At 45.9% G+C, this 26096-nt stretch overlaps 2 protein-coding genes across 4 annotated transcripts; one reads left to right on the forward strand and one right to left on the reverse strand.

The window, feature by feature from the left end:
- Positions 1 to 10: 10 nt before the first annotated feature.
- FAN1 (FANCD2 and FANCI associated nuclease 1) lies at positions 11 to 16604 on the reverse strand. Of its 2 annotated transcripts, none has more exons than XM_078600020.1 (14): positions 15782 to 16604; positions 13901 to 15270; positions 13574 to 13714; positions 12892 to 13099; positions 12213 to 12446; positions 10766 to 10897; positions 9913 to 10021; positions 8647 to 8766; positions 5301 to 5465; positions 4829 to 5030; positions 4522 to 4625; positions 3324 to 3518; positions 1692 to 1820; positions 11 to 1227 (listed from the first exon to the last, which is right to left on the reverse strand). In XM_078600020.1, the coding sequence occupies exons 1-14, from the start codon at positions 15787 to 15789 to the stop codon at positions 1087 to 1089; spliced, it is 3258 nt and encodes a 1085-aa protein (XP_078456146.1). In that variant the 5' UTR covers positions 15790 to 16604; the 3' UTR covers positions 11 to 1086. The 2 variants fall into 2 exon arrangements, with proteins under 2 accessions (XP_078456146.1, XP_078456145.1); XM_078600019.1 differs by having other exon boundaries at positions 13901 to 15273.
- Positions 16605 to 17233: 629 nt separating this feature from the next.
- On the forward strand, positions 17234 to 24780 carry PTAR1 (protein prenyltransferase alpha subunit repeat containing 1). Of its 2 annotated transcripts, none has more exons than XM_078600026.1 (7): positions 17234 to 17393; positions 19663 to 19832; positions 20148 to 20214; positions 20919 to 21023; positions 21218 to 21437; positions 21581 to 21894; positions 22411 to 24780. In XM_078600026.1, the coding sequence occupies exons 1-7, from the start codon at positions 17302 to 17304 to the stop codon at positions 22778 to 22780; spliced, it is 1338 nt and encodes a 445-aa protein (XP_078456152.1). In that variant the 5' UTR covers positions 17234 to 17301; the 3' UTR covers positions 22781 to 24780. The 2 variants fall into 2 exon arrangements, with proteins under 2 accessions (XP_078456152.1, XP_078456153.1); XM_078600027.1 differs by having other exon boundaries at positions 17235 to 17393; positions 21658 to 21894; positions 22411 to 22548.
- Positions 24781 to 26096: the final 1316 nt, after the last annotated feature.

Below are 26096 nucleotides of genomic sequence, written 5' to 3' on the forward strand. Positions count from 1 at the left end.
AAAACCAGAATAATTTTAGTGCATTTATTCGACTTATTTTTACATTCACGATTTGACAATTTTGCACTCAAAAAAAGCATAATTAGTCTGAAAGCACAGCGTGTCAAATGCAAAATTAGAGTTGGATCAACATTTAATAACCCACACAGGTTAAATTGCGCTTGAAATGTTTTGTTCACCCTGAGCTTGAATAGTAAAACACAAGGGTTGCACAGTTAACACTTCTCATGGCACTGTATAAGAATATTTTTGGATGTTGAATTAAACTCCATACGAGAGGCGCAAACATGATCTTAGAGGTAGTGCATCTATTCTGAAATGTAACCCTTGCAATTTGCAGATTATGTGTTGCTTGTTCACTGGCAGTAAAATCACTCCTGTATTATTACTCTGACCTATACTAAGCTGAATTTAATTTTTTTTGTAAAAAAATGAATAAGCCAAATTGATCTTGCTGTAAAGGCAACCACCTAGAAGAAACCCATTATTTTATCATGTACAGGCAAGTCCTCATGATCCAGTCTTACCTGAATATAGACGTGCAAATCTACATTCAGGTGTAATTTAATGTACGTTGCACACATCTTGTGCTAAGACGTGGAATGGTGGATCATTGGTCGCTAAATGTTGAGGACGAAGTTCGTTTATGATGGGTGTAAGTCTGTTCAAGGCACCGGACTTAAAAATCAAGATACAGCTGGCACCAAAGGGAACACTCCAAAGCAGAGACCACCAATACCTCATTTGCATAGACTACAGGAACCACATGCGGACAGGCTTGCCCCAAGAGCTCGCATTTCTGCAACAGGCATGCTCATGCCACACCGATCTTAATTGGGATCAGAACCGAGTTGCCCAACCATGGAACACAGTGATTTCACGGGGTCATCACGGAAGCAAAGAGTGTATTGTGATGTCACTTAGGTCAACTTCCTGGGGGGAGATGCGAGGTGGAGCAGTGGGAGTGAGTTCATGGAACACAGACATAAATAGCAGGATGGCCACAGATTGAGATATTCCTGGGTCAGTACAGGTTGGTTCCCAATACGAATGGGAACAAGGTATGAGAAATCGTCTAAGGCCACGTTAGTTTTCAAGTCTGGCAGCCCTGGCTCCATATGCGGTTACGTGGCACACTTCCACCTGTGCGCCCAGCTGCATGAGCTCGTGCAGCCACAGGAGCTGCTTCTGCGACAACCGATCACTGGGCCCCTTCACCTCCACCAGCTGCACACAGGGTGGGCAAGGGGAAAAGAGGAAATACAACTGTCAAGGTGGTGCTGATCCTAAAGTTGCCTGTATGTTATTCGGGTAAAGAAATGTTAGTGACCACAGTGCTAAAACGGGTAATGTAGTGCTGTTTGTTGCTGGCCGCTTGGCACTTTGGGTCTTTGGGCCTGTACTTGGTGTCTATGATACAAGCAAGTGTACACGTTCAGTGTAATGCATACATGAGATAGGTGGCTGGGTAGCTTGGAAGATAATACCCTGTCGGACTACTGAGCTGCCACTTGATTTTGGCTTGAGTATGGATTCTTTCCACCTGTGATCAAACCGGGTTCTCAAGTTACTTGACGATTCTGAAGAAGCTACCGGCATGTGGAGCAACACCCGATAACCCAAAACCATGCCGGAGAGCTTTTGGTGAACTGGTGATGCGGTGACTGCAGCTCCCAGCGAGGACCTCTCACCTTGCACTGCAGGGTTTGGCTGCTCCACACCACCAGGTCTGGGAGGCCACCACGGTTGTGTCGCAGGTTCTTGGCAAGACGCTCACAAACACCAGCCAGGAGACGCCCGCCCAGGCTCGCCACTAGGCTCTGCACAACAGTAGACCGGATTGCTCAAAATCGGAACATGCAGTAAACCCACCTGTGTTAATGTTGAAAGTTATGAATTTCAGTTTTGAATACAATAGAACTATAATGAAGTGATGTTTCGGGTTCCCATTGGAAATTGGTGCAGCACTCGTTTCCTGATAGCTCTAGTGGTGGAAATGTCACGTTCTTATGGCAGGGACAAGACTTCCCTTGGGACAACCACTTAACTTCCACAGCAGTGCTGTTTCTATCAACCCCAAAAGAATGGGCGGCCGAGGTAAGCTATGCCCAGCTGATGAGACTTGGAAAGTTAAAACTGGTCCAGACATTGCCACTTTAAAGGGATGCTGCTGTAAAACATTGATACAGAAAGCCTTTGGCCTGACGGAGCCAAATGTTTTCATTTATTTTATTTGCCAATGAAACAGAAGCTTGCCTGCATCTTATGTAATTACACACAAATTGCCAAGGTGGCACGTGATGATGACACTAACATATTCGTTTTTTGTTCCTGGGTAGTAAGTGTTATTTCGTAATTGCTTATGCCAAAAAAGTACAGACAATGGCTATTATTCCCCACAAACTTTGCTTTTGTGACCAGGACAGTGATATTTTGAAATTTTCCTATTTTCAATAATGAAAACGGGCAAATTTGTGTTTTATCGTTCACAAAGTCAGAAAAAAACAACATGAATCAAAATTAACATGTATTTATGCAAAAGTAACACAAATTACGACAAAAGATTTAGACACCAAGGTGCACTACCACAGGCGGGACTGTCCATAGCAGACCGAGTTTTCTGTGGGGAGGAACAATCTCGAAAAACTACTCAATTCTAAATCTTTTGTCGTTATTTTTGTATTACTTTAGTATATATACATGCAAATTTTGATTCATATGTTGTTTTTTTCTGACTTAATGTGAACGAAAAGACACAAATTTGCATTGAAAATAGGTACATTTCAAAATATCACTGTCCTGGTCACAAAAGCAAAGTTTGCGGGGAATAATAGCCATTGTCTGTACTTTTTTGGCATAAGCAATTACGAAATAACACTACCCAAGAACAAAAATTGTGTTTCATAGTGTTATGTAATCGGCGGTTGTTCTAGTGCCAGACTTCACAGTCTCCAAAACCTCAGTTAAGTCAATAACCCGTGGCCATCATGTTTGCAGATGAAGCGTACGATGGTTCTCGTATTCGTTCTCATTCGCTGCTCCTTGCTCGTGGAGGTTCAGTAATAGTCCCGACATTACCGCAAACTTGGAAAATAAATCGATTCTACGTATATAAACAATACACTTCTATAGCCTCATTTACACGTTTTGCATTATCTGCATTTTCATTTTATCCGGGCTATCCCACCTCCATTAGCCCAGATAACCGAGAGGTGATTGTACGCCTTCGCTGGTGGCGTTCTATCGCACAGCTGTGACGCCATCCTCGTGAATTGGCTTGAGCGCACGACAGGCCCTCCATGGGGCTGCTCGCGACGCGTTACCGTGGCCTGGCTGAGGGTCATGAGGCGCTCCCACGAGACGAGGCCGCACGCCTCTCCCTCGTGGGCTGTCCACGCTGCCACCACGAACTCCTGCAGCTCTGCGCCCGTCGCCCCGCGTAGCTGTGCCAGCCGCTCGTCCAGCAGCTCGTGCCGGTTCTCGTAGAAGCCGTCCGTGTACAAGTCCAGTGGGAAGCCCTTTCCCGCCACGCCGCACACAAGAGATTTATGGGGAGTTCTCTTATCCACATTGGGCTTTACCAACCCAGAGCACCGAGTGCTCCAGGAAAAAAGTTTAGTCTATTAATTATACTTAAAGGATAATAAATTATTTTTCCAAACCGATTAATCGGCAGCTATTCTGAAAGAGTAAACGCTGGGCATCCAAAATGTTGTAAACTAGCCAGCATGACGTGGCAACGATGAGTGATGACATGGTCATCAATCGCCACCCAACTCCACCTCAGTAGGCTTCTGGTAGCATTCACATCAAGTAATGTAAACATGATTCCTTGTTAAAGGTTTCAGTTTTGTCGCCAGAAAAAAGGGGAAAAACCCTATTATTATATTTTTGTACTGGCAAAGGAGGCCTCATGATGCACATTAAATTATTATTTTTATTGGAGGGTCATCAGCCATCGTTAAGATCAATCCATTTCTGGATGAAGGCCTCCCCAAGCGGTTGTTGGTTTTCACAGTCCTGTGATTTGACAATTCACCGGGTATCCACATGAGCTGACTTCATGGCTGCATATCCTCTCCAGCACATTCTCTCTCTTAGCTGCTACTTCCTCACTCATCATTTCCAGCGGCCATCAGCCCTTCTAGTGGCGTGTCCTACCCAAGCCCACTTCCTTACAGTCAAAATTATGTCCTAAACCTGCATGTGTGTTTTAATCTATGTCTCCCACTTTTCAGTTTTTGTAAAATAAAATCATGGATGCCCATGTATCTGATCCATATCACTAGACGGTAATACCCGCCAATTAAAAACTCTCTTCTTTAGGCACATTGATATGTGTTTCATGATCAAGTTCAACTTTCCAAAAGCAGACCAACGTTTTTTCATCCGCCTCTTAATTTCATCATTTTGATGCCAGTCCTTTTAATAACTGTCCCAGGTGCACACACATACTCTGCTGCATTCTCCACCTGTGCTGGATATTTGTGCAATGTGCCACTTCGACTTTGACGCTCACACCTGGTAGGGGTTGAGGAATACGTCAGGGACAGTGCCCGAGAAAATGACGTCCCACAGCAGCAGGCCAAACAGCGTGCAGAACGTGGCACCCTCGCCGTGCAGCCCTGTTCCACACACACACACACAACGCTCGCTAGGTCTCCATTGAGAATAGTGGACACACCGACCCTACACTCGTTGTCTCCATTGAGAGAAATGGAACTCGTTGTGTGTCCATTGATAGATATGGATACAATCGCCAAACACCCAGTGGGTCTCCATGGAGAATAACATTGTTACACTGCTTATCATGAGCGCAAGCTCACACCTTGATCAAAGTCCTGTGAGCGGTAGTGGGCGAGGGCCAGTTCCTCCACAGAGCACATGATCGTGGTGGTGGTGGTGGTGGCGCCCACTCCGTCTCTGCTCCCACCCGCAACCTCCACCTCCATGGCTTCTTCCTCTTCCTCCCGCAAGAATACCGACTTGCCCATGCCCGTCTGGGGACAGGCCTTGCCACGGATCGTCACCTGCCACGGAGCGAAGAATCAAGAGGCACATGGCCGTCACGTGTCGTGACATCGTGTTAATTGCTCTGCGAGTCACACACCTCAAGCTTGGGTCAGCGAATGTCCAAGGGAGATACAATTCTATAGATATGATTGAACGAATGAGAAATCATCTCTTTTACTGCTCGACAATACAAAACCAGCAAAACAATAACCGCCACTCGGGTGCCATGCCAAGGGAGCCAACTTGCGGAGTGCGGCAACTCGGTGGCGCTGCGAGCGCGTCCTCACTTTGGGCGCCTCGTCGTACTCGACGGTGGGAAGGTCCCGCAGCAGGTGGCGCAGAGCCTTGCAGCTCGGGGACTCGCGGATACGCACGGCGCGCTGGTGCAGCGCAAGCCTCTGTCCCGTGCGCACGTACGGGTCCGTCAGCCCCCGCCGGATGGCCTCAATGGCCTGCGCGCGACAGACGGGACACGGCAGTCGGGCTCATGTATGAGTGCGATGGCACAGCAGAGGTGCTTGTGCCAACAGCATGGTTTGGGGAAAATTTAAGAAAAATTGTGATATTCCATTAGCAGCGGTGCACAAGCATATCTCTGATGTGAAGTGGGGCCATTGCCCAAAATGTTCCTTTTTATTTTTCCGGTGCTACTAATAAATGTTTATTTTTTGCAGAAAAGCTCCGTTACAGGCAAATTAGTTACTTGTATTTTGCGTCAGTTATTGTCTACCTGCTCACCGGAGCGAGGAGCATTGCTCATCTCTGTTGGTAAGGACCATTTTATCAATGTGTACAGCCCTTTCATCAATAAACTGCTCAATGAGGACATCCTCAGGCATGTGCGTTTAGTGATGGTTATTTAACCACGTCTTGATCAGTGCAGGTTGGTGAAGGCAGGGAGCACAGATGTGAAAAAACATAATTCTCCTTAACTTATGAACGAGTTAGGTTCCAGAGGTCTGTTTGTAAGTCGATTTGTTTGTAAGTCCAACTTTACTCCTGTCGATTCCAAACGTGGTATGGCATGTACAATAAACATGGGTAATGGCTTTAAAAGTTGTATAATTTGCTATATATGCCATTGGTTCATGTCCTGCAGATGTAGATGTCACCACCGCCATCTATTGCGCGGTGGTTAAAATTACGACTCTCGGTTCGAACAAGCAACTGGACATACGGGCAGTTTAATTTTCGATTTAAAGCTTTCGTGACTGCAGGGAATCATCTTCTTGGTTCTTTCGGTAAAGTCACGTAGAAGGGAAATAATAAAATAATAAAAATAAAACATAATAAAATACAATTCTCACGACGTTTCGGCCACAACGCAAGCAGCCGTCCTCAGGTGAAGAACAGGTCTGTCGGAAAGACAGCGTCTGAATGAACACCACCAAGCTTCGCAGCGTATATTTAAGCTGGGTTCTACGTGACTTTACCGAAAGAACCAAGAAGATACGAGCAGTTTGTTCGTATCTCTGAAAGTTTGTAAGTGGAATGTTCGTAAGTAGAGTCCCTGAGTAGAGCAGTACATTTTGGTGCACTAACCTCTACTGCCCATCGTTGGAGCTCCACAAATCTTATGACCACCTGGTCTATCCAGGGTAGTCATCCATCCAAGCGCTATTCAGGTTCGATTCTGCTTGGCTTCCAAGATCTCATGACATCGAGCATATTCCAGATGATTTGGTAAATTTATACGCAGGTTATGTTAAACACAGTAACTGGAAGTGGGCTTCGCTTTTTATTGGCTAAAGCAGAAAGCTCTTAAGTTGCAAACATTCACAGGATTATATTTTAAAATTAAAAGGTTCAAAACCACTCCCAAAAAACTGGGTTGTCCAAAATTAGAAATTGTTTCGTAAATGCTATTATTTTTGTTGTGTATGCTATCACATTGGATTCAGCAGCATTCAAAACCTCCACATGCAAACTTTTATTTACATCAGCTCTACTTTGATTGTAGCAATACATTAAATCAACAAAGTGCTGATTCGTTAGATTTCCAAATTAAATTGTATTTAAAATATACCCAATGTGTACTGTTCCAACACCAAGGCGTCTGTGCCGTTTCGCGACTCAACACTTTGATATTCACTTCCTCTGCTGAGTGTGTAAATGGAAACCTTAATAACTAAAAGCCCAGCGGGGAAAAAAATGTGTATTTGTATTAAAGAAGTCATGTTTTAGAAAACCACAGCGTGTAAAACAAGCAGAAAATTAATTGGATTCTGGGCAACCAGCACCACGTAACATTTGGGCATAATTTCTATTTGCACTGGCAGGTTTGCCTAAGGTAACAATACACCCAACTGCCCTGTGTGGAATTGCTAAACAAATATAAAAAAATACTACTCCTACATTCCGCAACCAAGCGCTATTATACCCTTACATTTATTGAAGAGCAGCCTGCAGGTGGTTAATGAAATCTGAGACGAGAGTGTGTGCGGAGCGCTGACTTGCAGGGTGTGTTGTTTTTGTGTTTGTGATTTACACAAACATTGCAGGACAGTTCCATACGAAGGTGATATCTTATCAAGGGAATGCTTCCAATGCAGGACGCATTTATACTTGATGCCGATTGTGATGATGTGCTTTTGGATTTGTGTTTGCCATGCGTGGGGTTTTAAAGTCAAAACTCTTTTAGTGCCTTGAGATTGATGAAAATTATTATGGTGATGATTAATTTCCCAAGATTAAATTGTCATGAGGGGTACACAATTGTATTGTTTTATTATATTAATATTTTATCATTTTTTTCATGTTTCAACAGGAATACCTCGCACTTTCGTCTGGTTAGGGACCAGAGCATCTACGAATGTCAAAAATGGACGAATGCTAAAGCAGAGCCTTTATTTAGCCTTGCTTATTAAGTTTGACTATGTCAAGCTTTTCTTGCAAATTGAGAACCTCATGGGTTATTTTAGCTTTACTATAACCACACTTAGGACCCATTATTAGGAATATATTAAAGCACAAAAATAAGTATTTGACATTAATCACAAAAATAAGCACAGTATGAATACTGTACATGTGTTTTATAATCACGAAAATAACTATGAACACTGTAGTATTATACTGTTTTCGCAAAAATAACTATGAATTGTTTACAGTATAATCACGGAAATAAATACAATATTCATAATATATGAATAAAGACAAATATAATAAATGCTCACTGAACGACTTCTATTCAAAGACTGAACGAAAAAGACGGCACGTGGTGCGAACGTCGTGGAAGGTTTGGGATGGAATCGGACGCAAAAGGAAATCCGCGTGGACGAAATTTGAAATGTGGTCATAATTGAAAACGGTCTAAAGAGCGAAGCGACGAAAGTCAAGTGGAAAAAAGTCAAGTTATCGCTATAATGTTTATCACATCTGTCTCACTATTGCTCATTTCCTCCATTGGCAAAAATGGAAACTACACAAATAATTTTCAGTCATAAATTCCTAGCTGCACAATTTCATGGATGCATCACAGAGTGAGAATCATAATAAAATTCAAGAATTCTCCGCATGGATAGTCAATACGAATCTGCAGGGGAGACGACCTCAAACAGGTTGCATAGTGTGACCGACAAATCATAGTAAGCCAGACGAACATCGAGCCTCCCTGGCGAGGTGACGCTTACGTACTTTTGGCGTGTCTTTGAGGTGGTGCTGCAGGTTCAGTGCCAGGCGGTCCCACCAGGATCCACGGCGCTGAATGCAGTACGTCTGCTGCGACAACAGCGAGTGCAGCTGCTCGACCGCCTCCTGTTAGCATGCAGCACCGCAGGATTGATTTGTTTTACGTCTGTCAAACGTGCTCCCTGCAAAATCCAGATAGACGAAGAGATCTCCGTCTCTTCATTGTAATGCCTCCCTGTTCATAGCAGCCGGGGAAAGAGATACTAAAGATACTGTTTCCCAAAATCTTGATTAACCATTGCTGTTCTTGCTTAAACCACCAATGATGCTATTTGGCACTCATAGTTGCAATAAACCATCTGTTTATGTATGTTGGTCACCCACCTCAGCACTACCCAGGCCCCACCCTGATCATGTCGGGCACATTCAAAGTTATTTGGTTATTGGCTTACACCTGTCTTCATCTTGGTTAAAATGCTGTTTCTCATTTACAGTAATAATTTCCCATGGGCTGCGTGACCTCGTGGTAAGCTGTGATTTTTGTCTGTGTGCCAGCGTTCATGGAAACAAATGACAACATTTTAGAGCAGGGGTGGAGGGCCTTTCAATTCCTGGGGGGCTGAATAGGATTTTTTAAATCCGTTTTTAGCAGGTCACACACTAACACACATACGCAGCATTATCAAATAATAATAAATAAATAATGAGCATGTCACCCGAGCATAAAGAGGCCCTTTGCAAAAACAGTAGTGACTGAGAGTGCTCACATTTAAAACAGTGTTGCTAAGTCAAATATATTCCTCTCTAGTATTCGATTCAAGCTCGAGATGTCATCATGGCCAAAGCCGTTGGTGCCACCAAACCTTGCCGATGCTCTCTACCCTTTGCCAGATGGTGCAGATGCTGCAACACGAGATATGCACCTCCAAGATCTCCCCCGACAGCAGCCCACGATCTGTTCTTAGGTCTTCTCCTTTGTCGCCGGACTCATGGAGACTATTCCAATGCCTGTCTCAATAACCAGCCTTCTTCCATCCTGCTCACATCCCACCCGGCGCACCCTAGTTTGCCTGATCATATCACCAGTACTCAATTAGTGATTGAAATATATAATTTGCGGGTCAAGCACTTTGCCTGATGTGGCTTGGGACCGTATGAAATGAAGCTGTTGTGGGTAGTGTCCGGCCCATCCCTGTTGCAGTGGTAAGGGAGGGTGGTGTGGCTGCCGCCTCAGTGGGAGCTCTGGGGAGAGGGTGGGGTCCACACACACACCGAGTAGAGCTGCAGTCGCTGCAGGATCTCCACCCCACGTGACATCATGCGTGTGTAGGCCCAGCCGGCCGACATGCAGCGCAGGTGCAAGGGCAGCGCCTCCTCGTGACTGCCGCCCACAGAAATGAGAACAAGCGTCTAAGCGAACGCAAAATGGAAATCAGGGGAGCCGATTAAACGGCTCCCGAAAGAGAAGCCGCGTAGCAGCGTTGGCAGTTGTGTTTTGTGCAGGGCACACATTTACATGGAGGAAACATAAAACCAGTTCCAAATTTCAGCTCTTGCAAGAGATGCAGTAGTTCGCAAAGACATGAAAACCATTTGACAGAGAATATCACTGTGGTATCAGCAACAATGCATCGAATATTATTGATTATATCACTAATGATATGTGCACCGAATCACGCTAGGGAGAATCAATTACTTACGATTTATACAAAATTAAATGGAATTTTTCTTGCTATATTTAGACAACAGTGGTGGCTTGGGGAGGCTTTCATCTAGAAGTTGATTGACCATGGATGATGATGATGATAATGTTGAGGTTAATAGAGCACACAAAAGTGTCCGAACGTGACCACAACATTTTAAAAATACATGAGACAAAAAATTATCGGTTAATAATTTTAATCAGGATCTGGAATCGTAACCCAGTGACTCACTGGTGGTGAAAATAGGGTAAGCAGCACTCGCAACGTCTATCCCTAAAGAGTAGTTTTTAAGAGCATTGTTCAGTGGAGAGTGAATTAGACGTGATGATGATTTGGATATATGTTTGTGAACCGGGGATCTGGCAGTTGCTCATCCCCGCAGGCAAAACTCAGCCGCCAGCCGGCTGGCATTGACACCCTACCTGAAATCCAAGCTCCGCTTCATCTCGTCCCAGATTGCACGGGCGGTGCGGTACAGGCTGCATGCATCCTCCAGTTTGTTGCTGCTCATCGCATGATCCATCTCGTTGAGGCTATGCGAGGCGGTCTCATACCTGTGTCCAGGGGCAATGGCCAAATAAGAGAGAAAGAGCAGCAGCAAGTGTGATAGGTTCTGATGCAGCAAGGGCAATGGAGCCACACGCAGACTGACATGGCTTTACGAGAGGGCCTCCCCACATCGTGCGCGTCGTGGGCGTTATTTGATCGCTTTAACACTGGTCAGTGCAGGTTGGCAAAGGCAGACAGAAGATGTGGGACCACAGAAATATAAAACAATAAATATTGCACTCTCCTCTGCCCTCTACTGCCCACCACATAATCCTGCAGCTCTATGGCCACCTGTTATATGCATGGTGGTCACCCTTTATTTCTAGAGAAATGAGGGGTATCCTTAAAAACTTGATGACCCACAAAATTCCGTTGTCTGAAAACTAGGCTTGGTTCAGAGTAGGCAGGTTAAGTGGATGCAAAAAGTTAATTTTATAGCCAGATTTGTGAAGATGATGCAATAAAAATGAGTCTCGATCGAAAGTGGATTGTAAATTCTGCCAATGAGGCTGGTTTGGGGTATCTCAATGTAAATGAAGATTATCAAGTTTTTTCCAGGACGAGCCTCTAATAATGCAGCCTGCATACTCGGCCTGCTGATCACAACTAATCTGCTTTCACAGTGGATTGGTGATCATTGCAATTAACAGAGGTGTGGACTCGAGTCATGTGACTTGGACTCGAGTCAGACTCGAGTCATGAATTTGATGACTTGCGACTCGACTTGGACTTGCATAACAATGACTTTGTCCCACCTATGAGATGTGGACTCGAGTCATGTGACTTGGACTCGAGTCAGACTCGAGTCATGAATTTGATGACTTGCGACTCGACTTGGACTTGCATAACAATGACTTTGTCCCACCTCTGGCAATTAATAATAATTTACACGTATAAAGCGCGTTTCACTCAGAGGTCGCCAGGCGATGCACTGCACTTAAAGCAAGGAACTCACGCAATTCTAAAACCTAATATAAGCAGACAGGCTCATGATTTAACCACGGATACAACCCCCCCCCACACTCCCAAAACACGTAACAAAATTAATCAGGAGAAAAGGCCTTTAAGAAAATGGAATTGATTACCATAATCAATGCAATTTTCTTAATCAATGCCATTAACACTACCACGCCTCGTCATTGCTTCCTTCTGCTCGACCTTAAAGCTACTGCATGGTCAACAACTGATCTCTGATTAAACAAGACACCATAATTCCATTCAATAACCAAATCCCCTTTGTTTTGTTTAAACTCTCGAGATTTTGTGGTGTTTAGCATAGCAATAATAATAATGCAGTGACCGACTGTGACCGAGCCGTGCCTGAGGAGGGCGTCGCGGCTGGGGAAGATGTGGGTCTGGCGGCGCACGGTGTACGCCGGGAAGCGCAGACGCGCCATGCCGACCATGAGCACGGTGAGCAGCGAGCCCTGGCCGCCGCTCGCCGCGTCCTCCTCGTCCGGGGACTCGGCCGGCGAGAAGAGGAGCATCGCGCGCGAGAACACGGCCCGCAGGGCCCGGCGCACACGCACGCAGCGGCCCAGCCGCTCGCGGGCCCTGGCGATCGCACACAAGGGACGCAACGCGTGAAAACAACACTCGCCAAAAAACGTGTACAATCACAGTTTGGGTTTTGTGCAATCGTCTGAATGCAACTGCATCTCAAGACGCTGCACAACAAGTAGAACAAGCGTGCACATGTAGGTGAAATGGAGGAGTTCATATTTTTAAAGGAAGGTGTGTGATTGGATCTGTTTTGGGGGCAAGGAGGGCCTGGGACGAGGCTAATGACACACTCAGTGCGTGTGACGTCAGTCAGTGCGTAATCTACACATGTGACTCGACTCCTTTTCTTTTGCGTGTGACATCAGCGGCACGGTTCGGCTTCTGCTGTAGCAAAACAACCTAGCACCTCCCGAACCGTGCCAGGCTAGCTCGGCACAGCCCCGGCACGGGTCCGTTGTAAAATGTTAGAGTGGTGAGTCGTTGTTGGGGCAGGAACCTGCGCAGAACGGCCGGGTTGGCGTCCGTGCCACGTGCGCCCATGAGGCTGAGGACGGAGCGCTGGCGTGCGAGTCGTGCTAGTGCCTCCACCAGCTGCTGTCTGTGGACGCCGCCGGCGACGGCAACGTGAAAGGACCGCGCCACCAACCTCAACTCAGGTGCCGGCAGCACGGACAGAGCTTCACTTACGTCCGTCAGCTCAGATTCTGTCAAACAGGATTAAAAGTAACAATTAATTTCGGTGCTCAGTCATTAATTATTGCACCAATGATTGCCTAGTAGCAAAATCATCATTATTAGCCATGATCTATCCACTTCTAGATGTAAACCTCCCTAAGTTGTTGCTAACCCAAATATATTCATCCATTCTACACAATCCATTTAAGAGTAGGCCACGTGTGCCAGCGTCATGGTCCATTTTAGAAAAAAATACTCACAAATTACTTAATTGGGTAAAACCACATCGCAACATTACTACCTACTGGCAGATTATACGTCTGTGAAACACAGCGCCCTCACCATAGCCTTGCCGCGATTAGAATGGTGCAATGCAATTTGTACTTAAAGTCTTATCAACTATTATTATGACGCACACCGCATTCTCTATGAATGAATCTGAATGCCACGTGGCTCGGTCATGTGCGATCTGGACGCAGGATCCTGGTTTGCAGGGCACTGACCGGACTGCAGGAGCTCCGAGCTTATCAGCTCGTCCAGGGCAGCCGTGAGGTCGGCCGCGATGCGCGCGTACTTGAGTGTGACCGTGGGCAGCCAGCGCACCTTCCTCTGGAACAGACGCACGTACAACTTCTGGGCAGCTTCTGCAACAACAAAGATCCCCCGTATAGCCTTAAAGAACTAGGTTGTTACAAACCGTACCATATAGCACAATCACGAAGCTGCAATAACAATCTTGCGGAAGCACCCAATCACATTATTTAAAATATTTCTCAAGATTTACCCAAGAAAACGATTAACCTCGCGTGTGACGCAGGGCGTTACGACACCTGAGAGGGAATGGAATTTGTCGATGATGGCCATGTCTTCGTTGTTGAAGAGCACCCGGTCGTGTTCGTGACTCATCACGGTGCGGAGCACCGTCAGGAAGTTCTCGAGGTATAAATCGGGGCGCCCATCCCCCACGTCTGCAGACACACCGTCGTCCTCGCTGTCATCCTCGCCCAGCTCGCCCTCCTCAGGCTCCTCCTCTCCCCACGTGTGGGCTGCCTTCTCAACGGACGGCCGAGATCGACGTTCATTCGATGTCTGATTCGCTTTATTGCCATTGGTGGCCTTGGGCAAGTTTGTGACACCGGGCCCGGTTTCACATGACACTCGCGATGCCTTCGTACCCAAAGGAGCTGTTGCCGAAGGCTGCTTCCTCAAAGAGGGTGTGCGTACTAATTTGCAATCATCCGCGATGCCCTTGTTATTTGTCACTTGCGTAATCTTGGCTGCCGAGCCTGCCTCTCCTCTCCCACTTTCTTGTTTTGTCTCTGAATTTTGCAGTGGCTCCCTAAGCTCGTCGGGCTCGGACGCATCTTTTCCAGGTATATTAGCTAGCGAGCCAAGAGCAGTCACTTCTTTACCCTGAGGAGGCAGTGTTTCTTTGAAGCGATTGATCGTCTTCCTTGTACTACGTCTGAGTTTGGACGACTGCTTCATTATTTTGCATTCAAGTTCTGATGCCGTCAAGTCAATGCAGGCATCTTCGGGGTCACTTCTTTTTCTAGATCCCAGGGATTGCTCCCTATGGCATACGACTGCCACCTTCACGTTTTCTTTCTGTGATCCACTGGGCTGACCTCCAGGCTCCACCTCAGTCTCTCCCATCCATTTGCCAGCATCAACATCTCCATCATCATCATCATCATCATCAAACAGCCTCATACAAACACTTCTTTTTGACGAGCATCCACTTCTCAGGAATGTCCGAGACAGCTTGGAGGACAGACTCCTCCTATGGGCAGCTCCTTGGCTCTCTTCTCTCTCGTGCCCAGCCTCTGTCCGCTTGAAGTATGGACTCATATGTGGCTTTACAGCAAGTGGCACGGTGTGTGTTTCCTGCACACTGCCATTGCCTCGCTCTGCGGTTCCAGGCTTCTTGTGCGTCGCAAATCTGCAGGACTCCAAATCCGGATTCTGTAACTCATCATCCTCATGTCTTTGGTGATTTGGCGACCTTGCCACAGCATGGTTATCATTCCTGGCTCGCTTGGTCTTTCGTCCAGTGCTTTCCCCACCGTTGCCCCCTCTGTTCGGGCTTTGTTCGGAGCCCGAGGACTGGCACAACTGCTTGGGAGGCGAGCGGGGTCGGAAGAAGGCGAGTATGGATCCAGCCTGTGACGAAGTTCCAGCGGCTTTGCGCTTCTTTCCTCTGCTGAGCGACATTAGCAATGACAGCATGGTCAATCTGTGCAGTCGCCACTAGATTTGTTGTTGACACATTTATATTTACGCGATCTACCCCCCCCCCATCCCCTTTGTTATGGACTACGATGACACCGTTTGTGCAACGGTGGTCACTGCCATCCCATGCCTGTCAACACCTTATCAGTGCCTTATTACAGACCAATTCAGACCTTACTGGTCACCCCGTGCCCTTATAAATCTCCACGTTCATCCCTACTACAAAGTCCCATCACAAGGGAGAAACACAAACAAATAAAGACCAAAAAAATATTTTGCCCGTATTGAAACGGCTGTAACGCCGTATGGACCTGAAAACTCAATTTCCCTGTACAAGACTACGGGGTAAACACGGTAAGGGTTGGCAGGGCATGCGAGACGGGGTGCGTGGGCCGGTGGCTTGCTGACACTACAGATGTTAAACAAAAACAACAGCCCTTGCTCAATACAAACGTAGCGCTTTTAACCCGGCAGCGTACTTTGGCATCGCCGTGTCTGGCCGAGACGGCGTGGGGATCCCAACTCCAGCTGCTGGCGAGGTCGCCTACAGCTGATGATGATGAGACAGGGCAGTGCTGATGATGAGACGGAGCTGCTGATGATGATACAGAGCAGTGCTGCTGATGACACAGAGCAGTGCTGCTGATGATGACACAGAGCAGTGCTGATGATGAGACAGGGAAGTGCTGATGAGACAGGGAAGTGCTGATGATGACACAGAGCAGTGCTGATGATGATACAGAGAAGTGCTGATGATGACACAGAGCAGTGCTGATGACACAGAGTGCTGATGATGATGAGACAGGGGAGTGCTGCTTATGATGAGACAGAGCAGTGCTGATGATGAGACAGAGTGCTGATGATGATAGAGCAGTGCTGATGATGATTAACTTGTTCATTGCCGCGTGCCCATCATTGATTGCGGCGCGCTGATGAGTGACATGCTGATCGCGGCTTGAGCGCTGATCGGTGATTCACTCGCAGTCTGCTTGTATCGTATTACAGCGCGTGTTGCTGATGATTATGTAGATCAGTACTTATGATTGATTGGCACGTGCAGCTGATGATACAGAGCAGTGCTGATGATGAGACCGAGCAGTGCTGATGATAATGATGAGACAGAGCAGTGCTGATGATGAGACAGTACTGATGATGAGACAGTGCTGATGCTGATAAGGCAGTGCTGATGATGATGAGACAGAGCAGTGCTGCTGATGATGATGAGGTGGTGCTGCGTTCCGACTGCTTCTGATGCCGGTAATTTTTGGCGCGAGTTTCACGTCGCGCGCTGATGATGCCGCGTGCCGCTGCTGGCTATGACGTCATGTCACCCCCCCCTCCACCACCACGCCCCCACCCTCCCGCCCACAGCGGAGACGTCACCAGCAGCGTCAAGAGTTCGAGTGAGTTACACTGCGCTGGTGTTTAAACAAATCAGAATTGAAAAAGTATATAAATGTATATTTTTATAACTGTAGAAATCCGATGAGCTATAAAGATATTTTCACACATGTCCAGTAGGCGCACGGGGTCAGAACTTTACAACAACAAACAATACAAAAACACGTTTAGGAGTGCAGAGTATATGAAGGGTAAACAAATCACTTAAACATAAAGTAAATACATATTTTGAATCACTCACAAAATATGATTTCATCGAGGCCCCGCCCACTCACATGAGACCACGCCTACTCTCATTGGGCCCCGCCCACTATACGTGTGGGCCCCGCCCACTATACTTGCAAGCCCCGCCCACTACACTTGGGCCCCGCCCACTATACTTGTGGCCACGCCCACTACACAGGTTGGCCCCGCCCACTATACTTGGGCCCCCGCTCACTTCGCCGAAGAGTCCCCCCCGGCCCACTCTACATAATCCCCGCCCACTCGGACGAAGGGAGCCCCGCCCATATTTTGACGAGACCACGCCCCCCCCAATCACCGCCCACTCGCGGTGACGTCACGGCCCGGCGGTTCACTTCACGAGCGGCCTGTGAAGATGGCGGGGGCGGAGGAGGAGGCGGAGGCGCGCGACTTGGTGCGGAGAATCCTCAAAGACATCGGCAACGCTTTCCGCAAGAACCCGGCCATGTGCGTCTCTCTCCCGCGCCTTCCCCCCTCACTTAATCGCGTGCGTGGTCGCTGTTGATGTCGCGTGGTGGTCGTTCGTGGCGCTTGTGATGATGATAGGGTCTGGGTTTGTATCGATTCCCTGGAATCGGGTAGTTTTGTTAAGCCGACGAGAATCGATTCCTACGACTCTTTTTTTTTTGTTTACGTTGAATGGTTTCGTGTTTCGATAAGAGTTTTGGTCGGTTCGTGCATGTTGCGCTGTGGTAATTGTGGTTGGCACGGTACGTGAAGAGCGTTTAACCACCGTGGATTGTGCATTTATTCAAATGCAATGTTGTGTAAGAAATCGATTCCTATTTCGTGCGGCAGTCGCGAGTAGTGGAATCGACGCTCTTAGGCGTGGGCGCCCCATCTACTTGGGTCGTGTCCACAGTTATTTTTACTCTTTGTTTTAATTCTCTCATTGTTACGTAACTCGCCTGGTGTGTGCGGGTTTCACTCGTACGCCTTTCTGTGCTGCGATGCTGCGTCTGACGTTGCATTGTCGCAGCATGACCAACGACTAACAAGAAACATGTTCACCGCGAATATCAGAATATTTCTGCTGGAGGAATCCGATGAGCCGTGAAGCTCTTTTCCACAGATGGGCTTGAGACTGGTGACGGATTTGCTGTCAAAAGAGGTTGCCCACCGTGGAAATGTAATAACGAGACCGAAGAGCGATTCGCGACAGCGTAGCAAATCCAGAAGATTTGATATAAAAATTGGCCCTGCCATGAGAACGTGGAATGCCATCGCAGGTGTGTAGGCCCTCCGGCTCGAGTAGGACTAAAATGTAACGTGACAATTTGAAATGGTTTTATAGTTAACACTGCCAACGCTTTCTAACTCAGGTCGGATGGGTGTATGCACGAACTCCTCGCCTAAAGTGGTGGCGGCACACGACTCTCTTGATGGGCCCATATCATGGCATTTCAATTTTAGGTAACGTTAATTGTTTAACCAGGTGAGAATTCGACAGACAAAGGCTCATTAGTAAGCGTGATATATTAGGTAGGGACTTAGAGAAATCCGGTTCAATTGATCAAAGGTTTCCGCAGAGTCGCTGTCCGATATTCTCGACAAACGCATGTTGGGAAGCATTGCAGAAAACCGTTCATATGCGTGGGTTTTGTGGTTAAACATTTATTTTTATTTTACCGGTGAACACATTGGTGCCGCCAAGTAGTTTTTATCGACTCAGAAATAATCGCACTGTGCTTACACCGTAAATGTAATTTTGGCCATGTCACAGGATGTGTTAGGGCTTAAATGAATGGCGCATCAGTAGCCGTTTGTGCATGTTTTGCCATTGCCCATGTCATTTAGGTCATATTCCAAAGATTATTTTATTATTTTAAACACTGCATCTACATGTTATGTAGAAGGCACAACTGCTCAAAGATATCAGCCAATGTTGTAAACTCTATGTATGTTTAAAAAATAATTTAGATAAACAACCCCATAATTTGTAACAACTAAGAGGCATTACGTGATTTAACGCATGTTTTGAGTTTTATAGACCTGCTGAGATGCGTATGTCTTGTTTACAGGGATGTCAACCCCCACAGGGAAAATCGTTTTTGCTAATTAGCCGTTGCTAGTAATTTCTGATTCAGCAAATTTGGACCATGGTTGCATCAGAGGTGGTATTTTTTTAAATTGAATATACTTGAGTCAGTAAAGCACGAATTAGTTGTATATTGCAGTTGTCAATCAAGGGTGGGTATTGATAATATACGTTAATTTGTGGGAATTGTGGACACTTACAAACCAGGGATTTCTAAATTTTAAGTAACATGTCTATGTTACATGTCTGCATGTGATGATCAAAATTAAGGAATGTTTTGGCATGTTTAAATTTTCTCATATATATATGATATTTTTGTCTCATTCCTTCCATTAGCCTAAATATACAATTTTCAAACAGGTAGTATACATTATGAATAATAGATTATTCCACCCACAATTTGAATATTTTATTTTAGGCTTATTAATATTTTTTACAGATAAATATTTACATGTCTCGTAGCCGAGGCGGCATGGTAACATCGGACTGCTAAAACATTTGCTAGCCTTAATAGGGGCTCACTAACAGCACAGTTTACAACACTAAAACATGTGTAGGGGTGCCTGCATGTGATATTCTGATATGGAGGATTTCCAACATTAAATATGCTCAATCGCCCTTTCTGTGCTTGTGTGTGATTCCTCGTATTTTTCTCCGCCGCCACCGCCGCCACTCCAGTGATGAGATTGGCGTGATCCCCGTTTCGGAGGCTCGCTACAACCGCAGTCCCGTTGTGCTGGTGGGCAGCAAGCTGGGCCTGGAGAGCTGGTGCATCAAGCTCTTGGTGCCCCATGTGCACGGGCAACTTGTGCACTTCCGTCAGCGCAAGATTTGGCCAGATCAAGACGGTAAGCAGCGTGTCCCATGCTCAGCCGTGGAGCTTTTCCCTCGTAGAGTACTGTTTTTGGTTTCCATATGCTGTTCTAAGCTGTTTTTGTTGAGCAATTGCAAACAACTGAATTTGCCTCGAGGTGAATGTATGTATGTTGAACTTATTTTGCACCGTATATAGCCAACCGTGCTCATCGGAGGTGCGGAGTGTGGCTCTCGCAGATTCCCATGTATAGGTATTTTCCCCCAACTCTAATATAAGTTTCGTTTTTACCATTTCCTCTGTTGGGCTGCTCATAATGCTTTTACATCTTCCTGTGTATCCTCCGTAGGCCTGGCTGAACTGACTCACACGCTGCTGCTTCTTAATCCTGACTGCACTACAGCATGGAATGTACGGTGAGGACACTCAGTGATAACCAATCAATGAATGTGTAATAGACAGTTATTGTGAGGTCACGTATAAAGATAAAAGAATAAATTAAATAATAGCATACGACGTTTCGATTGCAACACAAGCAATCATCATCAGGTATAATGAAATAGCAACATAAAATCTGTCTATAGTTTTCTGGTTAGATTTTATGTTGCTATTTCATGATACCTGATGATGATTGCTTGTGTTGCAATCGAAATGTCGTATGCTATTATTTAATTTATTATTTTATCTTTATACGTGACTTTACCAAAATAACCAAAGAATAATTCCTGCAGTCACGAAAGCTCCAAAATTAAGAGTTATTGTGAGTTTCGGACTGCTTTGCTTTTTATTGTAAGACAGCACGGTTTTATGTGCACTCAAACATTTTTGTGATGTGTGTGCCATAATGTTTTAAAAGGTGCAAAATTGTAGTAATATTTTATTGGAAGGAATATATTGGAATTAAAATAATGTCATGATGAAATGGAAAATACTTTTTAGTAATTGGGCCAAGAAGAGTGATGTTATTATGGACTTTTTAGCCACACTGAACATGTACAGTCTTGATAGTCATTCCAGGCACAGCCGTGTGATTTTTTTCCCATAGTAATGCGTTGCCTTTGGTGTAATGCTCCCCTTGTGATGCATATGTCTAATTCAACCCCACATACTGTATTTTCAGAAAGGAACTCATCGCAGCCAATCTCTTGGAGCCCAGGAAGGATCTTCGTCTGGGCAGCCTAGCCCTCACCAAATTCCCAAAGAGCCCGGAGACCTGGATACACAGGTTAGCCGTGCTTACATTGATCAGTGAACGTCAGACGGCACATTTCCGTTTCCAGTCGATCGTAAACTCAAGCATCTTAACCGCTGCTCGGGAATACCAATCCAAAAACCGCCTTGTCATTTCTTGCATGCTGACGGTGTGCGTCGACAGCTGCCTCGCCTCACTGCGCTGCATTGTTACAATTCTCCCGGCAGGCGATGGGTATTACAGAGATTGCTGAACTCTCAGGAGCGGGCACGAGCATCTGCAGATGACGGCGATGAGTTTGCGGCGGCGCGAGCGGAGGCTGTGTGGCACTTGGTGCAGGGGGAGATGAGCGTGTGCCGCGCTGCCGCCGAGCGCTACCCTAGCAACTACAACGCCTGGTCCCACCGAATATGGGTCCTGCAGAACGTGGCTCGCTGCAGTGTGAAGGTAGGAGCCGTCCACCTCTTGCACACTTTTAGCACTTGCGGAAAATAGAACTTGGCATATTATCACACAAGCACTCTGCTCGGCAGCAATAATTTTCGTTGTAAAAATATTCCGTGAACTTTGCTCCATTTGTAACTGAGCAGGCGCTGCTCACTGAGCTCGCTGCCACCGAGCCCTGGGTACGGACGCACGTCTCGGATCACAGCGGCTTTCACTACAGGCAGTTCCTGCTGAACTCGCTGGCCGCCGCCGCCACCTCCAGCGCCGGGGACCCCACCCGTGTGAGCCCCTTGTCAGAGACGGCGCAGCAGGACGGCGAGGGCCCAGGGGCCGCCCTGGCAGAATCTGGTCCGCAAAGCGACACGGTGGCCCTGACGACGCTGCTCCATCGAGAATTCGACCTCTGCACCGACCTCATCCTTGCTTACCCTGGCCATGAGACGCTGTGGTCTCACAGGTACTTTAGGGAGTTCCTTAGAACAGGGTCCTTTATTGAATATCTACGCGCTCACAATTGATGTACATTACTGGTAGATGAGGGCCTTCTCATGCCATGTGGGTCTTTTTGATGATACTCCATCCTGCTGTCTGCGTGTACTGTATTTGGAAGCGTGGAGTGTAGTACAGCAAGGGGGTTTTTTTGCAGCAGTCCCTTCTCCTGTCCACCATATAACCTTGTGAACACCATTGTGTTTGGTGATGGCCCATTTGAGCACAAGCCTGCATAGAAATATGACTATCGGCTCATTCCGGGCAATTTTGTCTTCACAGTAGACGTGAATTGGTCGGTTGTTATACTGCGCAAAGATTGCATCGTAGTTCTACGATGTGTTATCAAGTCGTACTGTGTGTTTTTCGGCAAGACGTCTGACGTTTTGTTCCACGTGCCAAGAGCTTCAAGACTGTTGACGCTACATGACATGAACGTAGCTTACCCACTGTTGATGTGCTACGTATTTTTTTTTATTTGCAGGAGGTTCTTGTATCATCTGTGGCACCGGAATGACGGCAAGGGTGGGTCGTCCAGCCCCAGCGGTACGCGGGTGCCGGATAAAACACGCGGCGCTCAACACGAAGGCACCGGCAGCCACAGTGAAAACGCCAAGGATGGCGCAGGCGATGGCAGCGGCAGTGTGGCAAACGGCGGGTCGCCGAGCGCTTCGCACACTCGCGGGCGCGCCAACGGGCAGGGCTCGAAGCGTCTGAAGGCCGAGCCGAGGCCGTACAGCTTGCAGGACGAGGCGTCGTTTGCGGCGCGGGCCCTGGCAGAGTCGCCGGGCTCGCTGCAGGCTCGCTCTGCTGCTGCCTACACCAGGTGGCTCGAGTCTGTCGGCGAGCAGTAATGCTTACAGTCCCGTGCGGGAACTGGGGTTTAAACTGGCTGCTGAGTAGATAGAAACAACACCACAATCCTAAACAGAATGTAAAACATACGGTACACAAGCATATTTTCAGCACCCGCAGTGCACTTTGTTTTTTACAGGATATGATATAATGTGGCACGGCTTCCATTTTAACGTTGTTACACGTCCGTATTAATATCAGGTCAGTTGGGCACATTTTTAACTCCATCTGTGTGCCGCAGATATATTTCATCAGCACTTTTTGCATGTGGTTTGTTACTCCTTATTACCCCAATTGGGCATATTTCTGAATGTTAAAGTTATTCAAAATACCACGATGTATAGTATTGTACTATCCAGAATATTGTGCTTCGTGTTAAAATTAATTATTTACAGGTTTAGGTTTAAATGCGCACAGCGTCATGTTTTCACGTAAAGTTATTTTTATGTTTACATAACAAGTGTACGTGCTGTGGGAGTGTGTGGTGTGCCGTTAGTGCAGGAGAGATTAATGCCCACTCACGAGTGGCAAGCCAGCATCTCTTGAGACCCTTTATTCAAGTCCTGGGTTACCATCTTTGATTAAAAAAAGGTAAAAATATATTTAATAGCATCAGCTCATCCTTTTAACGAATGTACAACATCTAATTAAAATTGGTAATTGCGCTTGAATTGGCTGTATGATCAGGATATATATAAATTTGCAAAATAGGTATCCATACTGATCAGCACAACTGTAGAACACTGAACAGTTGATGCAATTAAATGGCATTGGAGGATATGGTCTCGTGTTTTCGATTTGTATTGATGTCTCCATCGACAAATTTGACCTGCTATAGCTCTTAATGGGGACAGATTTACTTGGTTCTCTATCAAAAAAACATCCAACCGAACAACTTTGGTTTAATTCTTTCATGTTTTATTTTAATTGAAGGATGTGGTTCGCGTTGGAAGATTAGAATAGACAACTGTCAGAAATCTGTCAGAATATGCAAAAGAGGTGTCAGGAGTTCATTTATTTTTTGTTGCATGGCCGTGGAGAGTGAGATTGGGCAGTTCGACCCAATAGTGGAGTTTAGCTACCTCCTTGGACTGTCTTCCTGTGTTCGTGATTCAAGACACTACTGTCAAGGAAATAAATGCACACTTTAGTAGTTGTGAACTATTGTATATGTAGCTTAACCGCAGCAGTCTAACAATAGTCACTGATGGGTGGCCTGTTTGTACAATTTCAAATCGTTGGATTTCGTTCTTCATTGACCATGCGCATATTTAAGGAGATGTAATTAGAATCTTGACTTAATTATCTTGTCATAATATTAACATGTTTTGGTCCAGGCTTTTGACACGTGCAAATGTATGTACTTGTATGAAATCGTGTTCCATGTTTGAAAACCATGCCGTACAGTCTGATGGGGCTTTTGAAAGGGCTGCCTCAAATCAACACTTGCAAATGTAAAATTACCTGCTATTGGCAAACAGGTCATGGTTAGTGAAGAACATCCTCGGCAGGCTTCAACGCTTACCAGATCTGAAATGTGGAGCCTGTCGCATGCAACATTTCCCTGTTTGTCACAAGTGTTTGCTCGCATTCTTCATTTACAAAACATTTCTTGTTAGAGCTGCATTGAAAAGCACGTGTTATATGATTACAATTATGCCCATCAACCATTTTGCCTGCTAGATGTTCTGACACAAACGCGCCGTTGCTGCATCAATACCCGGAATATATAGCCGTAGGACTGCCGAAGATACATTTGCAAAACACTTAATTTTAATGTTTTTCCTCATGTAAAAAGTTTTTCACAACTCCCAAACGGAAGATGCAAGAGAAGTGCAAGTTCACTGCAGACTATCGATGCTTACGTTTGAAATTTACCAGCTGCTGAATCTCTACTTCACTCGATTAGAACCGGTATAAACTACGATGCTGCACTCACAAGTATGGTTGGATGTGGTCCGTAGATTATTTATCATCAATAAATGTATGCAACTCTGAATCCATTGCTTTTATTGAAACCACGTCAATCACTTCTACTTACATGAACACTGCCTGGAATAAAAAGAAAAACTCGTCTGTGCCTTGTGGGTGTTAAGTAGATGATTGTGTTAATTGTGCAGTCAAATTTACACGTTAAAATACCAGTTGGACACTCATTGCTTATTTGGTGAAACAAGATATGTCCTGTTTCATAAATGCAGGTAATAAAGTACATTCTATTTTTAAACCAAACACGGAACAAAGCATGTATTACTTTCAAACGTGTTCCCAGGTATTTGCAGTACTGATGCTGTTGGGTCGCCTTTGGGAGAAAACGTATTTGTATATTTGCAAATAGTTATTTTGGCGTTGGTTTTGGGGCTTTGCTTTTATCAATTTGGAAGGTTTTCTGTCGGGAAACTCCCTAATCAGAGCATAACTTTCAGGTACGATATTGATATAGGGCCTTCATGAGAGCATTTACAGACGGACAGCTAATGTATTAACACTTTCAAATATTGATGGAAAGCATAAAAAATTACAGCTGTCAGAGCTGCCAATTCCAGTTATTCATCAAGGATTACGGTGCTGATATCCAATGATCTTCCGTAACGCAGTATTAATGGTTAAGGTGGTGCATTTTTTGCGTGCTAAATTACTTCTAAACCTACCCATAGCAGTGGGTGACACGGTTAATATCGCGAATACGGGCACTGCTTTTGGCGGCTTGAACGCTTTTTTTCGGCTAATCTGTGTCCAGATGAAATTTAATCAACATGCTGATGGCTGGCCCTTCATGTTTAAAATGCCAACACGGGGATATGACCTCGAAACACGAAGTAACTACTGTTTGTTTAGGCATTCACCAGTGGGTGTCGCTGTACACAAAGGACTGCTACAGTCCGATGCTATTCAGGGATTGATCGATGTGACTCGATTCATGAGTGGCATTGTGATGCGTTAAGCCTACACGTGATAATTCGCCAAACCAATGCAATGAGTGTAACCTGTTGCCAACCGCCGGTTGTCCAAACGTGTCCGAATGCCACTTACTCCCGTGCGTTGTTATCTTGTGGCTGGCTCGCGCACGTATTCGTGTGAAAGTTTAAAGAAATTACTGAACGTGAAATCGGTTGTTTTGTCAGGCGGAACGACACGCTAACGGCTTGGCCGCTGGCAATGCCGCAATAGGTGATGTCACTGCGCGTGACGGACCAAGAGTGTGCGGTGTTTGGTTATTTGAAAGCGGTCTTCCGGCATCTGTAGACCATATGGATCATGAACACTGGATCCAAATTCTGCAAGTCGCATTTTACGTATTTCGTACAGTTTTGA

This window comes from Lampetra planeri, chromosome 13 (genome assembly GCF_965212315.1).
Source record: "Lampetra planeri chromosome 13, kcLamPlan1.2.h2, whole genome shotgun sequence".
Taxonomy (NCBI): Eukaryota; Metazoa; Chordata; class Hyperoartia; order Petromyzontiformes; family Petromyzontidae; genus Lampetra; species Lampetra planeri.

What these genes read in the sequence shown, in the direction of transcription:
- FAN1 (XM_078600019.1), bottom strand. An exon ending in AGCGACTGCAGCTCTACTCG is followed by an intron (nt 8,767 to 9,912) that starts GTGTGTGTGTGG and finishes GCATGCTAACAG; the next exon opens with GAGGCGGTCGAGCAGCTGCA. An exon ending in CTCACAGGACTTTGATCAAG is followed by an intron (nt 4,626 to 4,828) that starts GTGTGAGCTTGC and finishes TGTGTGGAACAG; the next exon opens with GGCTGCACGGCGAGGGTGCC.
- PTAR1 (XM_078600026.1), top strand. Translation starts at nt 17,302, where the DNA reads ATGGCGGGGGCGGAGGAGGAGGCGGAGGCGCGCGACTTGGTGCGGAGA. An exon ending in ACTACAGCATGGAATGTACG is followed by an intron (nt 20,215 to 20,918) that starts GTGAGGACACTC and finishes CTGTATTTTCAG; the next exon opens with AAAGGAACTCATCGCAGCCA. An exon ending in CCGGAGACCTGGATACACAG is followed by an intron (nt 21,024 to 21,217) that starts GTTAGCCGTGCT and finishes TTCTCCCGGCAG; the next exon opens with GCGATGGGTATTACAGAGAT.